The following is a 19,656-nucleotide window of genomic DNA, read 5'->3' on the forward strand; positions in this document are numbered from 1 at the left end:
AGTCGCGTGTCATTTTCAGTCCCATTGTTCTACTCGCGCGCGCGCGCGCACACACACACACACACACACGCGCGCGGATTCAAAGAATTTCATCCGTGTAACGTGTGTCTCCGTTCTACGCTGCGCTCTACCGTTTCCTCGCGTGCTGTGTACGTCCCTTCCCTATAAACAGTTTCTCGGCTTCACTCGCTCTTCTTCTCCCATCCAGCGACGCGATATCTCCAAGAGCCTCGTATTCCTCCAGCGGAATGAACAAAATTTCATTTATCCGCCGTGACTCGAGCCGCGCTTCATCGCGTGCCGTCCACGAATACTCGTGCATTTCTATACGTTTTCCGAGGTTTCGCAAGTGGAACGAAATTAAGAGGTCACACTGAAATATCAAAGTTGTTCCGTATAGACATTCGCGGGTCGCAAAATTTTGCGAGCCGTACAATCGTTTGCCGCGCCGAACCTTCCACCGAGATATAATATAAGTATATATAACTGCTCGAGACTTTCCAATCTTTACTCGAGCAGTGACCTTAATTGCTGGACTGGCAATTAAGCAAAAAGACACAGAAAATTGAAGATTGAACCATCGAAGATTTTACTGCTATAGCAGGAAGTTGCGAGGAGCGAGGGAAAAAAGGTGGATTTAACGCTCTCTTGACCTTGAATTATCGTTGAATTGGTAGCTCGGCGATTATTCGTCGGTTGAAAAATGGAGCAGCGAATCGATAGCTCTCGGGATAGGATCGGATTTATGTGCGAGCAAAGATGTGGGCGAATGTGCAGCGCGCGCGACGGACGGGAGATGGACGTCTCGCTGTGTTGGTAAACACACTGACACGCTCGGCGAGACAGGACAGGATCGCTCCGCGCATGCGCGGCGCGAAGGAAAACGAATGCTAGAGCGAGAGAGGAGTGGGGGGGGGGGGGGGGGTACTCGCGCGCGAAGGAGAGTCGAACGGCAGCTTACGAGTCCGTCACGGCTGTGGGGACTCAGGAATGTAGGGTCATTTGTGTTACGGACGACTCACAATATAAACACACGCGCACACAGCCTCGGAGCCGAACAGTCGCACTCGCGCATTCATTTACGAGCCTCGGGGCCGGAGGACACGTGGCGCTCCAGCAAACTTTCCACCTGAAAAACAAAAGAACTCGCTCGTTCTCACAAAATTCAACAACGCACAGCGCCATTGAACAACAACAAAAAATGCCCAATTGCCGATAACATCGGATAATCATCATCGTCCGAAAATAATATTCGCTCTCGAGTTTTATCGCTCCGACCGAATTCTTTTGACAAAATTTCACCTTCCATCGAAGCTTATCGATCGCACGACGGATACGACCATCTGTGAGAAAGATCGACTGGATAAATCTGACGAGGGTTTTTGCTCGCTACTTTTTTCTTTTTTCGTCTCTCCTCGAGTCAAGCGTCGCGCTATACGTTTTTCAGCGGAGGAAAATCGTATTGGCGAAATTGGTAGCGAGCGACCGTATAAAGAGTCGGCGAGTGACTATAGGAAACGTGGCGGCCGCTTGAAAAATTAATCGCATTCCACGAGCCGTTGACGAGCTTTCTCGCACGGACAATTTCCGCAGCGGCGGGCAATAATTTAATCAGTTGCTAGTGGTGGGTAAAAAAAATCAGTTGTACGGGCAACTCGTAAAACGTCACTGTAATGGATCGTCTAATGCCCGAGTCATCGAGCAAACATTCGCCACGGGGATCGACGCAGTGTGCGCGCGCGCGCGCTCGCTCGCGATCTCTATAGGTGCGTGAAACGACGGCGATCCAGTGAGCCCCCCCCCCCCCCCCCCTATATTCCCTACTGACTCTATGGTCCGTGCGAATTTCTGGGAATCACTTTTTATTGCACTCGTCGGTCGCGATATAAAAGAAAAAAGGAGAGACAATCTCGCCTTGTACGAATGACGAGGCGTCTGCGGAATTTCGCGTTGTTGCACCGTCCGGGAAATCGCCTCGCCTCGCCTCGCTTCCCGGTTGCTTCGCTATATCTATTTCACAAACAGCCAACTTTTTTTTTTCTTATCGCTCTTCTTCCAACAAAGAATGCCTTCTACTCTCTACCTTGAATATTCCTATATAACAATAATATTACAGAATTTTTGTCTACGCTAAAATTTTTTGGAATCCCGTTGATAAGCTATAATAAAGTATGTACAGGATACGAGATACTTCTCGCGCTGAAAATTTGCGAAACATCAATTTCGATAATTGAGTTTGATATTTTCCGGTAAGAAATTAGTAAAGGATGGTGGTGGGGGGGGGGATAGACGGAGTAAAACTGCGATGCGCGTGCTTCATAAAATTCCGTGAGTTATTTCACGGTAAAAGCTCTGCGTAGGAATGTTAAACAATGTGCGTTTAAATATCCAACTTGAATTTCTGCGAAGGTAGCTTTGGCCGCGCGATCGGCATTAATCTTCCTTGGAATTTTCTCCGCGGAACGTGTTATCCGATAAACTAACCAATCCGAAGGAATCTCTGCATTGCTGGAATGCCGAGATTCCCCATTTCTGATATATCGAGGCGAAATTTTCGTGCATCGCCCGTTTTGCCTTGATTTTCTCCATTGGCTTCTCGAGTCGACTCGCGTAAATTGCTCGGTGAAACTGTAAAGTTGCAGGTGGAAATAAATATAGTTGCGGGGTCGAGTATGAGAAAAAATAGTGTAGCCTTCCGAATGCACGCGATATTCCTGTTAGCGAGTCTCAGCGCCCTTGACCTTGGCAGGATTTTGCATTGGTTTTCGCGTGCAAAGGAGGTCAGGAGCGCGTATATACTTGCGAGGAACGAGAGTGCGACTATGGACACAACGACGATCGAGTGAGAAAGTGTGGCACTGCACACACGCGTCTACGAAAAATTGGCTTGAAAACTTTTGAAAATTAACGGTAGAGGGCGCTGATGGGACGTGTGTACATTACCATGCGTTTTGACTTTATTATAGTAAATACGAAAGGAGTTCGTAGTGGTCGAGGGAAGAATCAGACACTCGAATTTATTCTATGAATGATAAGTAAAGCCTATCGAACGATTCCCACAGAATTTTGCACGAATTCTCCCGAAATCAACAAAAAAATGACCGCACCTTTCTTTATCATCGAACGTCCATCATTGGAGAAAAATGCAGATAAGAAATATTGAAATTTGCTGAAAGAGCAGCTTTGTACAGAGTATTTCACGAATGCTTCTGTGGATTCTCCTATAGAAACTAATATATATAGGTAAAATCGTGTAACGACGAGGCACAAGAAAAAACAAAACAGCTGCCCGGAAATCTATCGGTTTTCTTTGACGTTGATGCGAGGCTCCTTTTTCCAGAATTCGTTAGCTGGCCCAGAAAAGATTTGTAGCTCGTTCCCGGATGGTTCGGTCCGAAAAGAGAACATCGATTATGCAATGTTTAGTCAAAATTTATCTTCCTTGTTTCAAATTCGTCCGCTCTTCTCGGTATAACGATAATACGTAACATAAGATCGAAATTCACGCACGAGTTTAATGTTGTTGATGTTTTCGCACACGATCGCGTTGCCTTTGTAAGCAAGCGGACACGAGACTCCTGCACGCGGCACGAGCACTTCCGGACAAATTCTCAAGTATCGCACTATGTATCGACACAATGGATTCATTAACTCTATTTATTTTTTTTTAATCTATTTTTTCTGCACAGTTCGGTCGGGCAGATGTGGTCCAAGGGTCCGAATATCGGATATAGCGAATATGCTTTTGCACAGAATATATGGTTTTTATTATTTTTCGCAACACCAATACTCCTTTCATAGATTCGTATGGTAGCATCCACGCACTATATCCATATCCATGTGGACCTACCCTCCCCCCTATAATTTCTTGATTTTGTCTTAAACCGGCTCAATAAGTATAATATCCGATTTTTCGAACGTTCCTCCCTCAGACATTTCGTGGTGTTTGGATTCTTCGGGCCGGTCCAAAATATTTGCAAAAATCCGCACGACTTTATGAACTGGCTTGATAATCGTGGCAGTTGAACGGGACGTTTTTTGCATCTCGAATGAGGAGATTATTAATAGAGCTGTTCGAACATTCGTATTATAAAATCGTGCTCGTGTATAGCGCGACATTTTTCGCATGAGAGATGAGACATATTAATAGAACGCTGTTGAATGTTTGGCGAAACGAGAGAATCTACGAATTAGATTAGGGAGCGTTGTTTTGCATTCCAACAATGGGAGATAAGGCCACTTGGAATGAATCGAGCCGAGCGATAACGGCCCCCGGATAAATTGGTTTACAAATAAACTATAAAATTTCGAGAACTCTGCTGATTGCGCGAAAGAACAATTTGCTAATGATGCATTTCTTGTACATTATTGTTACAGATACACAAAGCCTCAAACTTTTGCGGATTGTATCGGCAACGAGCTCCCTCTTGGTTGGGAGGAGGCTTACGATAAGCACGTGGGCGCCTATTACATTAACCATGTCAATCGTAAGTTGCTCTCATCTTTTTCTCTTTTGTCCTTTACTTGCTTTTTACCATCGTCACTCTATATAACATATATATATATATATATATATATATATATGTATGTGTGTGTATAATAAAATGAGAAGGTAGAATTTATTAGGAGAGAGATAAAACCAGAGCCACAAATCGGAATGAATTAGCCGTGTCAATAATTATTGAAAAGAGTTTCTTCTGCTGAATAAATAACCAAGAGGAGGAGGCAAGGAATAACGTAACGCGTTACGTCCTCTGATTTGTGTTTTTCGCGTTTCTCTTTCAGAAACAACCCAACTGGAGGACCCGAGGCAGGAATGGCGAGCGATTCAAGAGGCCATGCTTCGAGAATACCTTCAGACGGCGCAGGATGTACTCGAGGTAAGTCAGAAAGGAATTTTAATGGTTCGCTTAGTATTATGTAACGTAACACTATACCTATATGTATATATATATATATATATATATATATATATATACAGTATAACGTGGAATAAAATCATGGCAAAAACTTGAGAAATTTTACAATTCCTCGCGATAACTGGCGAGCGTTCGATTTTCACGAGGCTCGTCGCAATTTCGAGCATCGAAGCACTCTCACTCAATTAGCCCTTTATTATTTTCAACGTTAACACAGTTGCCTCTCATTTGTTCCATTCATCTTTGTCCACTTGCTCCAATTTACTCCATTTATGAGAAAAGAATTGTCTCATTGATGAGATAATTGCTACCGCGCGCAGGCCATTAGCCATTTGAAGTACAATTAAATTTCTTTTTCAATCAAGAAACGCGCGGCAAGTCTATTGCTATATACCCTCCCCCCATTCCCTAAGATTCTTTAATCCCTTAGTTTTATTAGCGAACGCTTCGAGGTCTGGCTATTCGTGGTTACAGTGAAATAGCGTTTGCAACTGTATCTAATCGAGTCGCGAAAATATCCTCAATCTTTTCACCTTGAATCGAGAAACTATTTTCGCGACTCTTGCCAAATATTTTTATCTCGGCATCGTCTGCGCGCTGCCCAGAATACAAGATCGGACTTCCTGGAATTTCGTGGGAATTCCAAACGCTCCTGCGCCAGCGGAGGTTCGCCATATAGTTATTGTTTTTAACGAGCGCGGTGACGCGCGAGTATCGCCTCTTGCCGTCCATCGGCGCTAACGTGAATCATTGATCATTGTAAAAGCATCTCGGGCTGCTCTCCTAATCCCGCTGGGCAAGAACCTCCGCTATAGGCGCGGGATGCGCACGTTCGTGGGGCCCTCGGCGAGGAACGGTGGGAGCCCCGGGCAGGAAGTCGCTCCGTGAGAAATCACGTTACTTCCGGTCATTTGGTGCACCCTCTCGCGTCCTCCACGATTAACTCCAAATTAAGCATCGACCTGATATGCCGCGTGCTCTCTCTCTCTCTCTCTCTCTCTGCACCAAAGAACGAGAAAAATGGCACCCGAAAGAACAAATTGCAAGAATTATAAAAATTCTTCTCGACGCGTCCCTCGCTCGAGATTGATCGCGAAAAATGCTGGTAGAGGCGCGGGGGCGTTGATTTTTCTGCCGCGGCTGCCTCGTCCAAGCACGCTATATATTTATTTCGAGCGGAATACCGTGGGCGTGATGTCATCGTCGATTCTCGACGATTGGCGAGTCCCAACGCCGAGACTTTTCGACGACAGCTGCCCGCGCTGACCGAGGAGAAGGAGGGGGGGGGGGGGGGGGTCGAAATATCGCAGACCAAACACTCTTGCGGCGGCCGAGAGGAACTCTGGAAATTTTCGCGCGTCTTTTCCGTCGATAGTGCGCGCGGAGCTTATCGGCCGGGCGAGCGCGCGCGCATCTTCGGAAATTGACGCGCGTGTGACCCCTGGCGCAGCACCGCAGAGTTCACGGCGCTCGAGGCAGCAACGTAACTCCGGCGCGAAGGTGGAGGAGGGGGGAGTCCGCTGGAGACTCGTTTGCGTTGAGAAGCGAGTGTACGCGCCCGTTCCTCCACGGCATTTGTGTGTGCGTGTGTGTGCGAGCGCACATTTTGTCGCGGTTTCCCCGAGGAGGAAACGCGTGCGTGTGCCTTCCTTCCCTGCGAGTTTCACGCGAGCGCGCGCGCGCGCGCGGCGCGGTGAGCCTCGGCTTGCATTCCAATGCAAATCACCCCCCCCCCCTCCCTCCCCCACCTAGCAACCTCTTTACTCCTCTCTTCGCTACTAAACTCTGCGTTTCTCTCCCTCTCTCTCCTTCCGCCTATTCGCGCGAGAGAGCCAACACACGTGGCCCTTCTGCCGTCTATCCCCCCCCCCTCCCCCTCCCCCACCTCTATCTCTCTCGCTCGCTCTCCGCGATAGCCTCGAACTCAACGCTCAAGGAAATCCCGCGTGCTTGCAAGGATGTGCCAGTACATTTCACCGAAGAATCTTACGGAGGCTGCATTTTCAACTCTCTACTGCAGCCAAGTTCCAACTGAACTTCGTAATACCGAGAATCAACGGGAGACGTACCAATGAAGTTTTTTTACTGCAGGTTATTCCTATAAGCAAATTGGAAGGCAGGGTATGTGGTTCTCGCGCGTTCGACTAATCGGGGGATTTCGTCGAATTCTGCGTTTATACAAAAGACTGGCAGCTTTCATTGGCACAACACTCTTGTTTACACTGCATCCCATTGTTCGTACACGGTATAATACGAATTCCTGATATTCCCGGAGATTACGGCGAATATTAATTTGTGCTGGTCCGCTGCGAGTACACTGTTTGTTTTTGTTGCTTCAAAACTATATATCAAAACTATATAGAATAGTTCGCGGGCGGTACCATCGTGAAATTTATCGCGTAATAAAATGATTTTAGAGTATTTACCGCTTCGGCCCCTCGTCAAGAGTATAAAAACCAAAGTAAGAACCAAAAGTATTCGGATAATACCACAAGATGGTCTCAATAAATGTCCTTGCAGATTTACGCACTTGGAGACTGTTAAAACGTGCGCAGGAAGAAATATCGTCGAAATTAATAAGCGGTTGTCGGTCAACCTTCCACTTTTTTCCCACTTTTTTCGTTAGACGTAATAAGCAGCCGGCATGCTCGCCAACGAGGAAAATTCGATTTCGGGTAAATATCTGGCGCTCGTCTAGGCGAGCTTACCGGACGATTCCGGGAAAGCAAAGTTGATCCTCGGTTCTTCGAACGACTTTTGCGCAAAGTAAACTTCTCCTGGCAATTTCATCGCAACATAAAGCTTCGCTTCTCGAAAACGGAGAGTCTCGATTTTAATGCGTGATTCCGCGCACGAGAACCTTTACCCTTGTTTTCCTATCAGTGTCAACGGGATACGGTAGACGCTGGTGTAAAAACTCGAAAAAACTCTCCAATCAGATAATTCCGTGCAGTTGACGTTTAGCTCTCGTTTCTTGGAATTAGTCCTAGAGTCTGTGATATTTTCAAAGGGTCGTCGCTTTAACGGGATCAGGAGGGGGGGGGGGGGGGGAGCTCGCTATTCAGCATTTGACGGGAGAGAAGCGCGTCGAGCAGACAGAAAGTCGTTGAGAATTCCACGGATTCCTTGGCCCCGAAAAATCTTCAGCTGGGATCTTGGCCTTTTATCGAACGGTTCGCGTCGACACACACACACACACACACACACATCTAGACCGGCCTCTTGAGGGAATAAAAGTCTCGTAAAAGTGCGCGCGGCAATGTTGCAATGGCTGCAGTGCGCCGTCGTTGGCCCATAAACGAGACGTCAGCGAGCAGTCGAATTCCACGGATTTCGAGGAGTCAACGGGAAATCTTTGGCTCGGATCTGACATTTTTTGGATGATCTAGACGATCGAGCTGCCTCCATGCACAACTATACTTACTGTAATACTACCCTCCCCCCCCCCCCCTCCTTGCAATTCTAGTTACACACACACACACACACGAAGAAGGCCCTTTCCCTTTCCCCACGAGCTATTAGGGTAGGAAGAGGGTTGGGGTTCGGAGAGAGTCGAGATGCGAGAGGAATGTTAATTGCCATTTTATTTTTGCCCGCTTGACTCGTACCGTGCGCGGACAGATACAAAACCGATTATGACACCCGCCGGAGGAAACTGCGGATTTCGATGCCCGTAGCCTCGAATTCTCTCGTGTGCGTCCGTCCTCTCTCTCTCTCTCCGAGTAGTACGCCAGCCGTCATCCGCTCTAGCAACTGGCCCGCTGTCACCCGACGGCAGCTGCCCAAAAATTCGCCGAGGAAAGGACACGGGAAAAAAAAAGAAATGTGAAAAAAGACGCTAAATCGTAAAATTGCTTATTTGCTTGTGTTTTGAACGTGCCGGTTAATTTTGGGTTGAATCGAGACTGGGCCCCGTGTTCACCTGTCTCCTCTCTCTCTCTCTCGGCCATAGTTACTGACCAGTCCCAACGATTGTACGAGCAGCGGCTGGTCTCGGGAAATCTGACGAGTCTCTGCAAATAGGAACCGGCCTAGCGACTGTTAATTTAAAATCGTCCGACAGGTGTAGCGTCTGCTTCGCTTTTTGGCCGAACCGCTACGACGACGAAAGTGCATTAGAGATACCGAAATGTATCTCTGACATTATCTGTAGAACGGGCCAAAATAGCACGGCCGGCTGTACAAATCGTTCGTTGGTGGGGAGAGAGAGAGAGAGAGTGGGGGGGGGGGGGGGGGGGGGTGGGTGGTGGTGGTGGTGAGAGAAACTTGCGTGTATGTGTAACTGCAAACGCGCGTCATAGCGTGGAGTCATTGACATCATCGATGAGTGCTGGCCAAAATTTCTGTCTCATCTTGTGGCTGCTCGACTCGACCTGCTTTTCTCTCTCTCTCTCCTCTCTCTCTCTCTCTCCCTCTCCCTCTCTTCCTTCATCTCTGGCCCGGGCATTACTATTCGTATGGTAAACACTGATCAGCCTGGAGCGTCCAACGTCAGCCGGATAATTGAGCTGCCAATTTTTTTCAACGAGCAGAACAACGCTTAATGGAAATAACACTCCGAATAATTCGGGACCTTTATTCATCAAGGTGCTTATTATTTAACTGTTAATTCCTTTTAACCTCTTGGTTTATAAATTTTCTTTTTTAGCTCCTTTTGTATTATATATATATATATATATATATATCTATATGACAGTTGCCATAGAAAATTCTCGAAGAATCAGAGACCACCAAAAGAAGCGCTCTTAGAGGTTTAGGCTTTTTTTCAAGGACCGCTTTCGAGAAAAGAAAGTATTATAGGTTTCAAAGAGATCCTCTTGAGACACCTACGTAAGGAATATTCAACTTTGCGATATCCAAGCTCACCTTGGAAGAAACCGCGAAATATCTTCAAAGATTGCCGCGTCGAGGGTATAGCAATGTGCACACGCCAGTAAGAGAAATATTTATTTCGCTGGGAGATCTGTTTTCTTGGGTTGAGTAGAAGGTCACTGGACTCGTATGTTGAAGAAGGGGGAGGGGAAATTCTTGGACCAATATTTTCTAGGTTAAAGGGGAGCTTTTGGGGAAAGCTAGGATGGAAAGAGATAGTCGTGTGTGCTATCTAGAAGCGTGGGCTGCCGTTAGGACGGTGACTTGCAAAGCGTTCGAGCAAACAAGCGAGCCGAGTAGACTTGCCACGAGAGATTGGAATGTCCTCCCCGTCCGCTCAAATCCCTCCCTTCTCTCCTCTCCGCCGCTCCCCTCCCTCCCACTGCATGCCCGGACCCATCCGCTACCCCCCCCCCCCGCCGCTCCTCCTCCGCGGGCCCGAAAATAGTGGGAGGCGTGCGTGGCAGCACCGGCTCCACTTGTCAGACAAGGACAGCCTTATGCGATATGACGGAGCCAGCTAAAATTCTACAGGTCGCCTCTTGCTTCGTGCCAATTTCTATCTTTTCGCAAGATTCTTCCGAGAGATCCGACGAAAATAGACGGGTCAAACGCTAAAAAAAAAAAAAAAAAAAAAAATTAAAGCTATCGGTGAGATATTGAGATTGCTGTACGTGGAATGTGCGAGTTTAGCAAAGAGATGAAAATCAATTACGGAGCGACCTGTAGGAATGCCAGAAATTGGAAGGAGAGGGGAAGAAGGGAAGAGTATGAGAGTGAGAAGGATTGGTGCAGAGAAATGGAGAGGTATGCGAGAGCGAGGAGTGGGAGGAAGAGAGAAGGGATCGTTCAAATGGTGTTTGAGAGGGGGTAGGGCACGTTTCCGAGTCTCAATGCATCAGGAGAAAAGATGCGGGCCCCGCGCGGCCCGCTGGCAGAGGGCAACCCTTTTGGCGTAGTGGCTACCGGTGTTACGCTCGTAGGGCCCCCAGGCGGTCCACGAAGATCCACGAACTCTGCCGAAGCCTCGCGACGGGCCGCGCCCATTCTCAAGGAGGGAGCAAATCGGACTGCTGTTGCGAGAGGGGGGGGGGAGCTCCTACCCCTTCCCCTCCCTCCTCCCCATCCACTCCTCGACCACTCGTCTTCTGGATTACGCTTACGACTTTTCAAGCCTCCTCCAAACTCTCGCGGACTCTTTTTTTCCCCACCCATTCTCTCCTTTCAAATCTCCCCCTTCGCCAAATGGACGCTCGAAACTTTACATTCGTATTACCTTTTTCCTCAGCTCCCTGTAATACCAAAGTCAGTTTTGCCAGAGAAAAATCGTCTCTCCAGACTCGCCAGTAGTTTTCTTTGGAAAGATCGACGCTAGGCGAGATTAGTGTCTTGGAGCTGAAATTAGGTTTTTCTTTGAAGGATTAGCTTCGAGACGTATCTTCGTGTTTCGCGAGCCGCGTAAAGTTTCCAAGTGGTGAAGAGGAAGAGAAAAGAGAGGAGCAGAGCTGGGACCAAGAGAGAGAGAGCAAGTTGTGGCGGCGCTGCTGTTCCGCCGCCGGCGTGGCTTTTCACATTCCTCGGCCTCTCCAGGGGCAACAATGTTAACGACCACGCGAACTAGCCGGGATTCCATCTCCGCTCATTTTTCTCTTGATAGTTCCAGATGTATATATATATATACATATATAGCATACACGTATAGGTTATTATTTCTTTTGGTATACAAGTGACTATTTTTAGAAGCTGTCCTTCTCCAGCGATGATCCTCCTTTTTCCATCACTCTCGTTCCCCCCCACCTCACTCTCGCTTCTTCCTTTCCGATCTCATTCCTCATCCCTTTTACTCTTTTTTTCCCTACCGTGTACTCCTCCTCTCCTCTTCCTCCTCCCTGCCCTCCCACCAGTTCTCTTTCTCCTGCACAGTTTTCGGGCTACCGCTCTTTTTTGCTTCGCCTTTTTTTTGCACCGCCTGTTTTTCTCCTCCTTTTCTGGAGCCATCAGTTTCTTCTCACTGTAATTTCTCGCTGCTCCCGGTGTTACTATTGACGAGATTATTTATTTCGTGCACGCATGAATCCACTTTTTGCTCCCGTTCCGTTGCCCATGACAACGGACAACTTTCAGCAATGACTTTGACCTTTGGGACATGAAATGTGCTGCCGACGATTATCCTCGCGCTATATAGTACTATAGCACATATACCATGTATACACACACTATACCAAACTGATCCTGGAAAGTGAAGCTCGCGGCGGATCGATGCCTTATTATTATGACGGGGCTATGGCCTCCATGCGAATTCTTAAGATTCCACGCATTCCACGATTATTGCTTCACCTCGGCGACGAACAATCCACCGGGCGAAAATTTTGCAACCCCTCGGACCCAAGATGGTACTCGACCCGCTTTCTCACTCGCAACTCTCCGCAATAATCTATTTAGGATCTACGCGACTGCCTTCCAAACATTGTTGACACTCGCGTTTTTTCTACGATTCCAGCGAACGCGGCAACAACACCAGTGCGCGCAGCCGTTATATTCGTTGTGCTACAATACCGCGTATTTCACCAACGGAATTCCAAAACAAATGAGCTGTTGGTATACAGAAAAGGGGGAAGGTGGGGAGGGGGGAGGCTCCGCGAGTATGATCTCGAGCCAAACAGCAATATCTTCTCTCCCATATATATCATATACTTTGAATTCCACAGCAAATAGACCGTTGCACCGCGATTCGACTCTCGGAGGAACGCGAGTACCGTGCAGCGCTCTTCCATCTCTATTACGTTGTACGCTAATTCTTGGCGGAGTTTATTCTTCGAACGCACGATGCTCGGACGTTGGTGTTAAAATTCTGAGGAGTTTAACGATGATCGGTGCTCTCTCTCTCTCTCTCTCTCTCTCTCTCTCTCTCTCTCTCTCTCTCTCTCTCTCTCTCTCGAGGCTCGAGGCTCGATTGGCGCGAAGCCTACGTGCTACGGACATCGAGAGGCCAGAATTGAGTCATCGAAAGGTCGCACGGCTTATCAAACTCGCTTATCGGCTCACGCGATTCGGATTTGCCACTGTTAGATCATCGTCCACGGAAGCGAAACTGATGAAACAATTTAGTCTCGTTAGGAAGGATCAATTTTTCGGCTTGCTGATTGGGCATTAATCGCCGGATGATTCGGCAATTACGCCGTGTCCCCCTTTTCATCTTTTTCTTTCCTCTTCCACGGTTCTCTCAAAGTTATTTTTGTCTACGTGCAGTAGGCGTATCGTTATCGTGGACAATCGTCATCAAAAGATAGCACTCTCGGTGTCTGCTTCTTTTCATTCCCATTCGTCCTCAAGGCGATAAGAAAATTCCTGAGAAATCTCGATATAGACTCTCTCTCTCTCTCTCTAGTCTTGATCCGTGGAAGCATTGTTACCCAGCAAAATCGTGCTGCGTCGAATTCTTCTTAAAAGATTAACGCGTAACTCTCGTCGCGTCTTCGCTGCACTATATATATAATATATATATATATATACTAAACAGTATATCACTTTTTTCTCTGCTCGATGAAAAAATAAAGCTTCCTTCAAGCTGCAAAGAAGAAACTTCCGGCAATATAAAGCGTATAATCTAGAATCGCTATTATTATCTATATATGCTTTTCCGTCAAGCAAATATGTAAACATAAACCAAGTTTGCGCGCATCCATTATGATTAATTATCGAACTGACATACTTTCTACCGATAGGCCACTCGCTCGTCACACCTGAACAGCCTCGGATCGTAATTTGGCTTTTCACTCGAGAGAAGGAAAAGTCGCACAATGGAAAAAACCTAATTTTTCCAAAGAATTTTTCACAATTACTCCCACTTGTCGCTCACAATACTCTCAAACTTCAATTACATCCAACTTTGATGAAAATTCTTTTATTTTATTACACATATACATATATGTATAATTGAAGTAATTGGTTTCTCGCGCCCAAGAAAAACGAATTTTATTGCAACGTTCAGAATTTATTCCACTCGTTCAACTTAGAATGTGGACTTTTACCGAGAATCCTGCGAAATGACTAAAATTACCCGCTATTCGCCGGCAAACAATTTTTCATTCTCTTACTGTAATATTTTTCTGCGAGACGTGAAATTCGATCCGACGAACAGGCTTATTAAGAGTGTCATAACTTTACAGCTTCATCGGCTTACCGATGTAAAAATAGAAAATGATTAGTTGGCGGCGATAGTGTGGAATAAGCGCTCAGGGAATTCAGCACAATATTATTATTAATTGTAGCGCGTGCGGGTCCGTGCTTTCACACTGCAGGTATTATCCATTGTATCGCGCAGCTTTTTGCTAGCTTACGATAGACGCGCGCGTTCTCGCCTATACGTATATAATAGAAGTTGAGCGTTCAACGGTCGTCACAATGAAATATTGGTTATATATATATATGTATATGTATACAGCAGAGGCAAAGAGTCGAGGACGATGCATATCCGAGAAACGCGCAGTAGAGGGGCCAACAAAGATCGTAATCGAGCGAAATGTTTGATTTGAGTGCGTGTAACACGCCTTAGAGGAGATTCTACTTATGCAAAGCTCGCGTATGACTCTTTTTTTTTTCCTCGATCCTCATCGTCCCAAAACGATAAAACGTCCGCGCGCAGCAGTCCTTGATTACCCGGGAAGAATCTTTATGTCCATTAGAACGTATTAAAGCGGCATTAAAATACGAATAAATTTCACGGTTTAACTACTTTCCCTTTTCGGATTTGAATTCGAGAAAAATCCTTCGATCGAGCATTCCCGGCTCGCGGTAATCTTGCACTGCCATATTAAAACATATATAAGAACGATTTACTAGCTTGTGACTGAGTCAGAGAGCGTGGAATGTGTACATTAAGCAAACAGATATTCGGAATAAAGAAATGCTTCGCTACACTGCTGCGTTCCAAGAGATCGTTTGACAGGAAAGCAGAGCTGATATTGGAGATTTTTTTTCGGCTGATTAGAAGCATGACGTGACTCGACTAAAGTAAGCACGTTGGAAGTTCGTAAACCAAGATTTTCTTACCAAACTCTCTCTCTCTCTCTCTCTTATACAGCGAATGAATTATTAACGAACAAATGGAAATTTTCAAGTGCGCTGTATATATACATATATATAGCATGAGTTTGAATTGCGATAGGGGTGCGAATGGTTTTCCTCGTGGATGTAAGGTCGTTTCGACTCGCCCGTGGAAGAGTTCTCCCACTCGGCACGAGGCAACGCGAGTTATCGGTAGGTACACCGCGATAATAGCATCGCATTCCATTCATATCAGCATTGCTCGCTCCACCAGCTCCCCTCCCGCTCTTCCTGCCACGAATCAACGCGAGGAATCTCCCGGCGCACACCAATACACTCGCGCAGGGCCCTTGCGCGTCGCGTCGATGCACCACTACACTCTCCAGCTCGCATTCCAGCTCAGAAATATATCAAAGGATTTTTCAGAGACTCTCGATATACCACAATATGCTCGTTCAGTCAGATCGAGAGTACTTGGAAAGTCTCAGTAGTTTACATTTTTGCCCCTATATAAACAATAACGCTCGTGTTTTGGTTTCACGGGGCACGAGCGAGATGCCCGCTTGTCCTCCGCGACCTTCGCCATGTTTTCATGCCCGCTGCTCCTCCGCTTTCTTCGCCACTGGAACCCGCGCGTCCTCTGCAGTTTCATCGAGGAGACTTATCTCGACGACGCATATTTCAATGCAAACTGTATATAAGTGTGGTTTCGTAAATAAACTCGAGGTTACGTTTTCCCTACTGACGGAGCGCCGCCGCCGACGAATAAAAGAATCGGCTTTGTGCCGAGTCTCTTCTCGGTTCGTAGCTCGAAGGAATGCGGTCTCGATAAGCCATAAAACGCCTGGCAGAAGACGGGCAAACGCGCGCTATTAGCATATACAGGACAACTACCGTCCGGTCGCATCGCATCGGCCTCCCTCATATTACGCAACGTCCTCCTCCCTTCGATAGAATCGAAAATCTTCGAGCGTTAATTGCACCGAACCACTGCTAAATCATCCAACGAGTTTTATCCGGAATTCCAATTGGTGCGAGCCTGCGCACTACTCGAGGAGACTTTGAGAAACTGCAGTGTATGTATAGAGGCAACTGCCAACTCGATTGATTCGACGAAACGCGAGACGAGGAAGAGGCGACGCGCGATGTTATTATTATTGTACACACACACACATATATATGCATATACACCGCGCGTACGAATGCTCGATCATACACGTATACGTGCACAGCCAGTCGAAGCCATGCAAGACCGTTAGCTTACCGCACTGCTAAGATTCAACGAGATTTAACGAATTCCTCGCGGGGAAAGTTCTCTCTGTACGTTTATGCCTTTACTTTTACGCGCGCGCCCGCGCGCACATAATTTCTTCGTCCAATCTTAACTCGCAATTATATATATACAAAGCTGCAGTATTATTTGTTCCCGAATATTTCTGGGAGAGAGTGCCAGACACGGGAGAGAATTTTGCAGCGCGGGAGTTGGTTTTTGCGGCTTATCGCTGGTGGCGAGAGAACAGGGAGAGAGAGAGAGAGAGAGAGAACCGTCGTGTTTTGTATTTGCGATAGACGAGGGGGGATGGAATGCGGCACGATCCGCGATCTTATCTCACGGGCCCGCAGATATCGCCCGTTATCTCCATCTGAAGCAGGTGCGAAAATACGTAGTTTTCTTCTTGCTTTCAACCGTGCCCCTCTCTCTTTCTCTTTGTACACGACCCTTTTTCAAACACACACACACACACACATACAAACACAACACGCATAGGGAAAAGATCCCTGCTATCGTCGCTAGCATCGCAACCAAGCCTGTCGCGTTAGATCCTCGTTGATTTTTAGCTGCAACGAGCAGGAAGAGAAACCATGAAAATTATACTGCAGCCTTTATGGTAAAAATATGCCTGGAATCTATAGATTTATCTACCCGCTTAACTGCAACCTTTTTAATCAGCCACTGACACCGCAAGGCTCTCCCTCTTCTCCGTTCGATTATTCGAAAGCTGCAAATGCCACGAATAACTCTACGTCATTCATCGATCTTGCCAACTTCGATCCTTAATCGTTCGTAGAAAAAATTTCCACTTTATTTATTTCTTCTGGAAACGTCTAATTGCTCGGTCGCTAGATTCTTTCTTCCATGCCTCGCCAATACTCGGCTCCAAGTGTACGAATCGGTGATTTATCGATCGCTCAGTTTCCCAGCTCATCGACACGTAATCAACCTCGGATTTTCACGGCTCGCAAGGTTAACGTCTAATCGCAGTCTCAGCAGTCTGTAATTTTCAATAAACTCGCCCGAGCCCATAACTGGACGGACGGTATCTCTCAGGATCACTCTAGTGACTCTCGCAAATTTGCATGCGTTTCATAACGCGTGTGTACCGAGAGATTTTACTTCGAAGACGCGCATGAGGCTGCCGCGCCGCTGCGTGCCTATAACCTATACGTGCACAGACTCGCTCGGTGTTTATCGTAATTGCACGCGCGTCGTGTGGCGCCAGCGCCTCGATCGTCGTTGTATGGCTATGCAGTATACTATACTGCTGCGCGAGTCTTACAAACGTCCCCCTCCCCTCTCCTCTGCCCCCACTTCCATCACGCCATTCCAGTCTCCGCCAGTCGTCTTCCTGCTCGCTCCACCAAGTCGGATCAGCGCAGGCGCGCAGCAGCCGCGAAAACCTACCACCGAAAAACTATCCGTCCAACTTGTCGCGTCGATCGTTTTTCAATTCTCGAGACTCCCTTGCAGGAAATTGGCAAATCCAAGAGTTCCCAGACGCGGACGATTGGTCACGGCTCGATGGTCAGTCCTATAACGAGATTTTTCGACTCCATCGGAGTAGGAAATGGGAAAATTCCTGGATATATGGTCGTAAGGAATTCGAGAAATGGGACCTGTTTCTTTGGATTTCTGAATTGGAGCGAGGAAGCAGAATTGAAGGGGGGGGGGGGGGACAAAGTCGAAGCAGCAGTAGCAGTGTAGAAGGCAGGGGCCAGTCCTTACATATATATATATATATAAAGCGTGCGTTGCAGTGCAGTATATCGGGGCATCCTGTGTGCCAGTCGGAAACTCCTTCCACCTGAACTTCCATCACCACATCGTTCTTCTCCTCCTTCTTTCTCCCGTAGGCCACGTGCGCCCCGAGAAACTCTTCTTTTATATTCCTTGCTCTTTGTTCAGCAACAGCTGTCCGCTCCGAGAAATTCCTCTCTCAAGTGTCAGCTCGGCTCCTCCTGATCCTTCCACTCCACCACCCCCCCCCCCCCTCCATCCTTATCCCCAGCACCTCCTCACTCTCTTCCACCATCACCTACGCTGACCCTATCCTATATATACCTGGATCTGCACCACATATCACTAATTTCCCCTTCTATAAAGTATATACAAGGTGTCCGGTTAAGTCGTGTCAAGCTGATAATTTCATACAAAGCGATAATAATTTTAAGAATAAAATTCTTGTAGATATATATATATATTTTCATGTTGTGCTTAATGTTAAAAAGTTATCAAGGTTTAACAATTTGCTTGTTTTGAGAATTCCTATAGAGGAAACTTTTTTATGACCTTGTCCTATTGGTCGGGCGTCGTTTAAGCTGTCAGGAGATTAATTGAGGTTTCCAAGTAAGCTATTTTTAATTCTTAACAAGTTTTTCATCAGGAACTATGTATAAAAATGGTATAAGAATTTTATTTTTATAATTATTCTGTCCGTATGAATTTATTAATTTGGCACGAGTTCACACAGGACACCCTGTATACTTAGTACGGACCTATACCCCTTTCCTCTCGGAATTCCTGCCAAGTCCCTTCCTCATTTTTGATGGATTTACTCACAAAGCGCAAATTCCACGGAACGCGCTGGTCCGGTTCTATTTGGGACGGAAATTTCAACGAGATACGGCATATATTTCTACGCCAGATATTACGTCAATGAAAAATGTCGTTCGATGAGGGAAAAAAGATAGAAAGAAACGAGCTCGATCTCTGACGTCTTCGAAGGAATTCTTTATATGGACACGAAACGTGTACAGTTCATTCTTTACACGTACTCGCTCATTCTGCTCATTCCGTGCCGCGCTGACGTCACCGAGGTCCAGTCTCACAAAAATTCCACGCATACTGCAAAGCATCCGTCGGGGAAACGTGCTTATTTAGGCCCAGCCTTATCTCCGTTGCACGAGGACCGATTGATCGCGATTGGAATCGTCAAGAGTGACGAACTCGCCAAAAAGTCGGTCGGGCCAATTTTCATGCCGCGCAATCCCTGGCTTGGATAGCGATTTTTTATACTGAGACGGCGATAAATATAAAAAAGAGGAGGGGCCTATACTAATTTTGCTTCAGGTATAGAAGGGAGAAAAGGGTTTAATGTAGTATAATAATATTAATGGAATCACGAGGGAATTTGAATTTTACAGGGCTGGAGAGATTCGTTCTCTCTCTCTCTCTCTCTCTCTCTCGTCTTTCTTGAGGCTTTATTAAAAATTTATACGCCGAGTGCAGGAGCAAGAGAAAAAAATGAAGGCGAGAGACGCGCACGTAAGTCGAGTAGCCGAGACTCTCTCCGAGCTGAGCATTGTGCAGGAGAAGCGAGGCGGGCCTTTTGGGAGGCGAACGCGCGGGGACCCCCGAGAGCGGCCACGAGGCCCATTTCTCCCTCAGCTATGGAATTCGGTAGCCGCGGCTCGATCACGTGAGCCTCCAAGCGTGTCCGGTAGCGCTCCAGACCCTAAACCTAATCATTTTAATCTCTCCACTTCTTTTTTCCTTTTCTTTTTTTATCGTAAACAAGCTCATCTCCCCCTGCCCCCTCTT

General features: G+C 46.8%; 1 protein-coding gene across 1 annotated transcript in view; it reads left to right on the forward strand.

The window, feature by feature from the left end:
• The window catches only part of kibra (WW and C2 domain containing protein kibra), a 43,883-nt gene that overhangs the window by 7,305 nt on the left and 16,922 nt on the right, over positions 1–19,656 (forward strand). Inside the window, exons 2-3 of the mRNA XM_066737982.1 lie at positions 4,378–4,487; positions 4,786–4,880. Of these exons, the coding sequence (XP_066594079.1) occupies positions 4,378–4,487; positions 4,786–4,880 (205 nt within the window). The remainder of the gene's footprint in view (positions 1–4,377; positions 4,488–4,785; positions 4,881–19,656) is intronic.

Source organism: Prorops nasuta, unplaced genomic scaffold, assembly GCF_024137725.1.
Source record: "Prorops nasuta isolate Cenicafe-Biocafe unplaced genomic scaffold, Cenicafe_Pnas_1.2 PNAS00018, whole genome shotgun sequence".
Classification (NCBI taxonomy): Eukaryota; Metazoa; Arthropoda; class Insecta; order Hymenoptera; family Bethylidae; genus Prorops; species Prorops nasuta.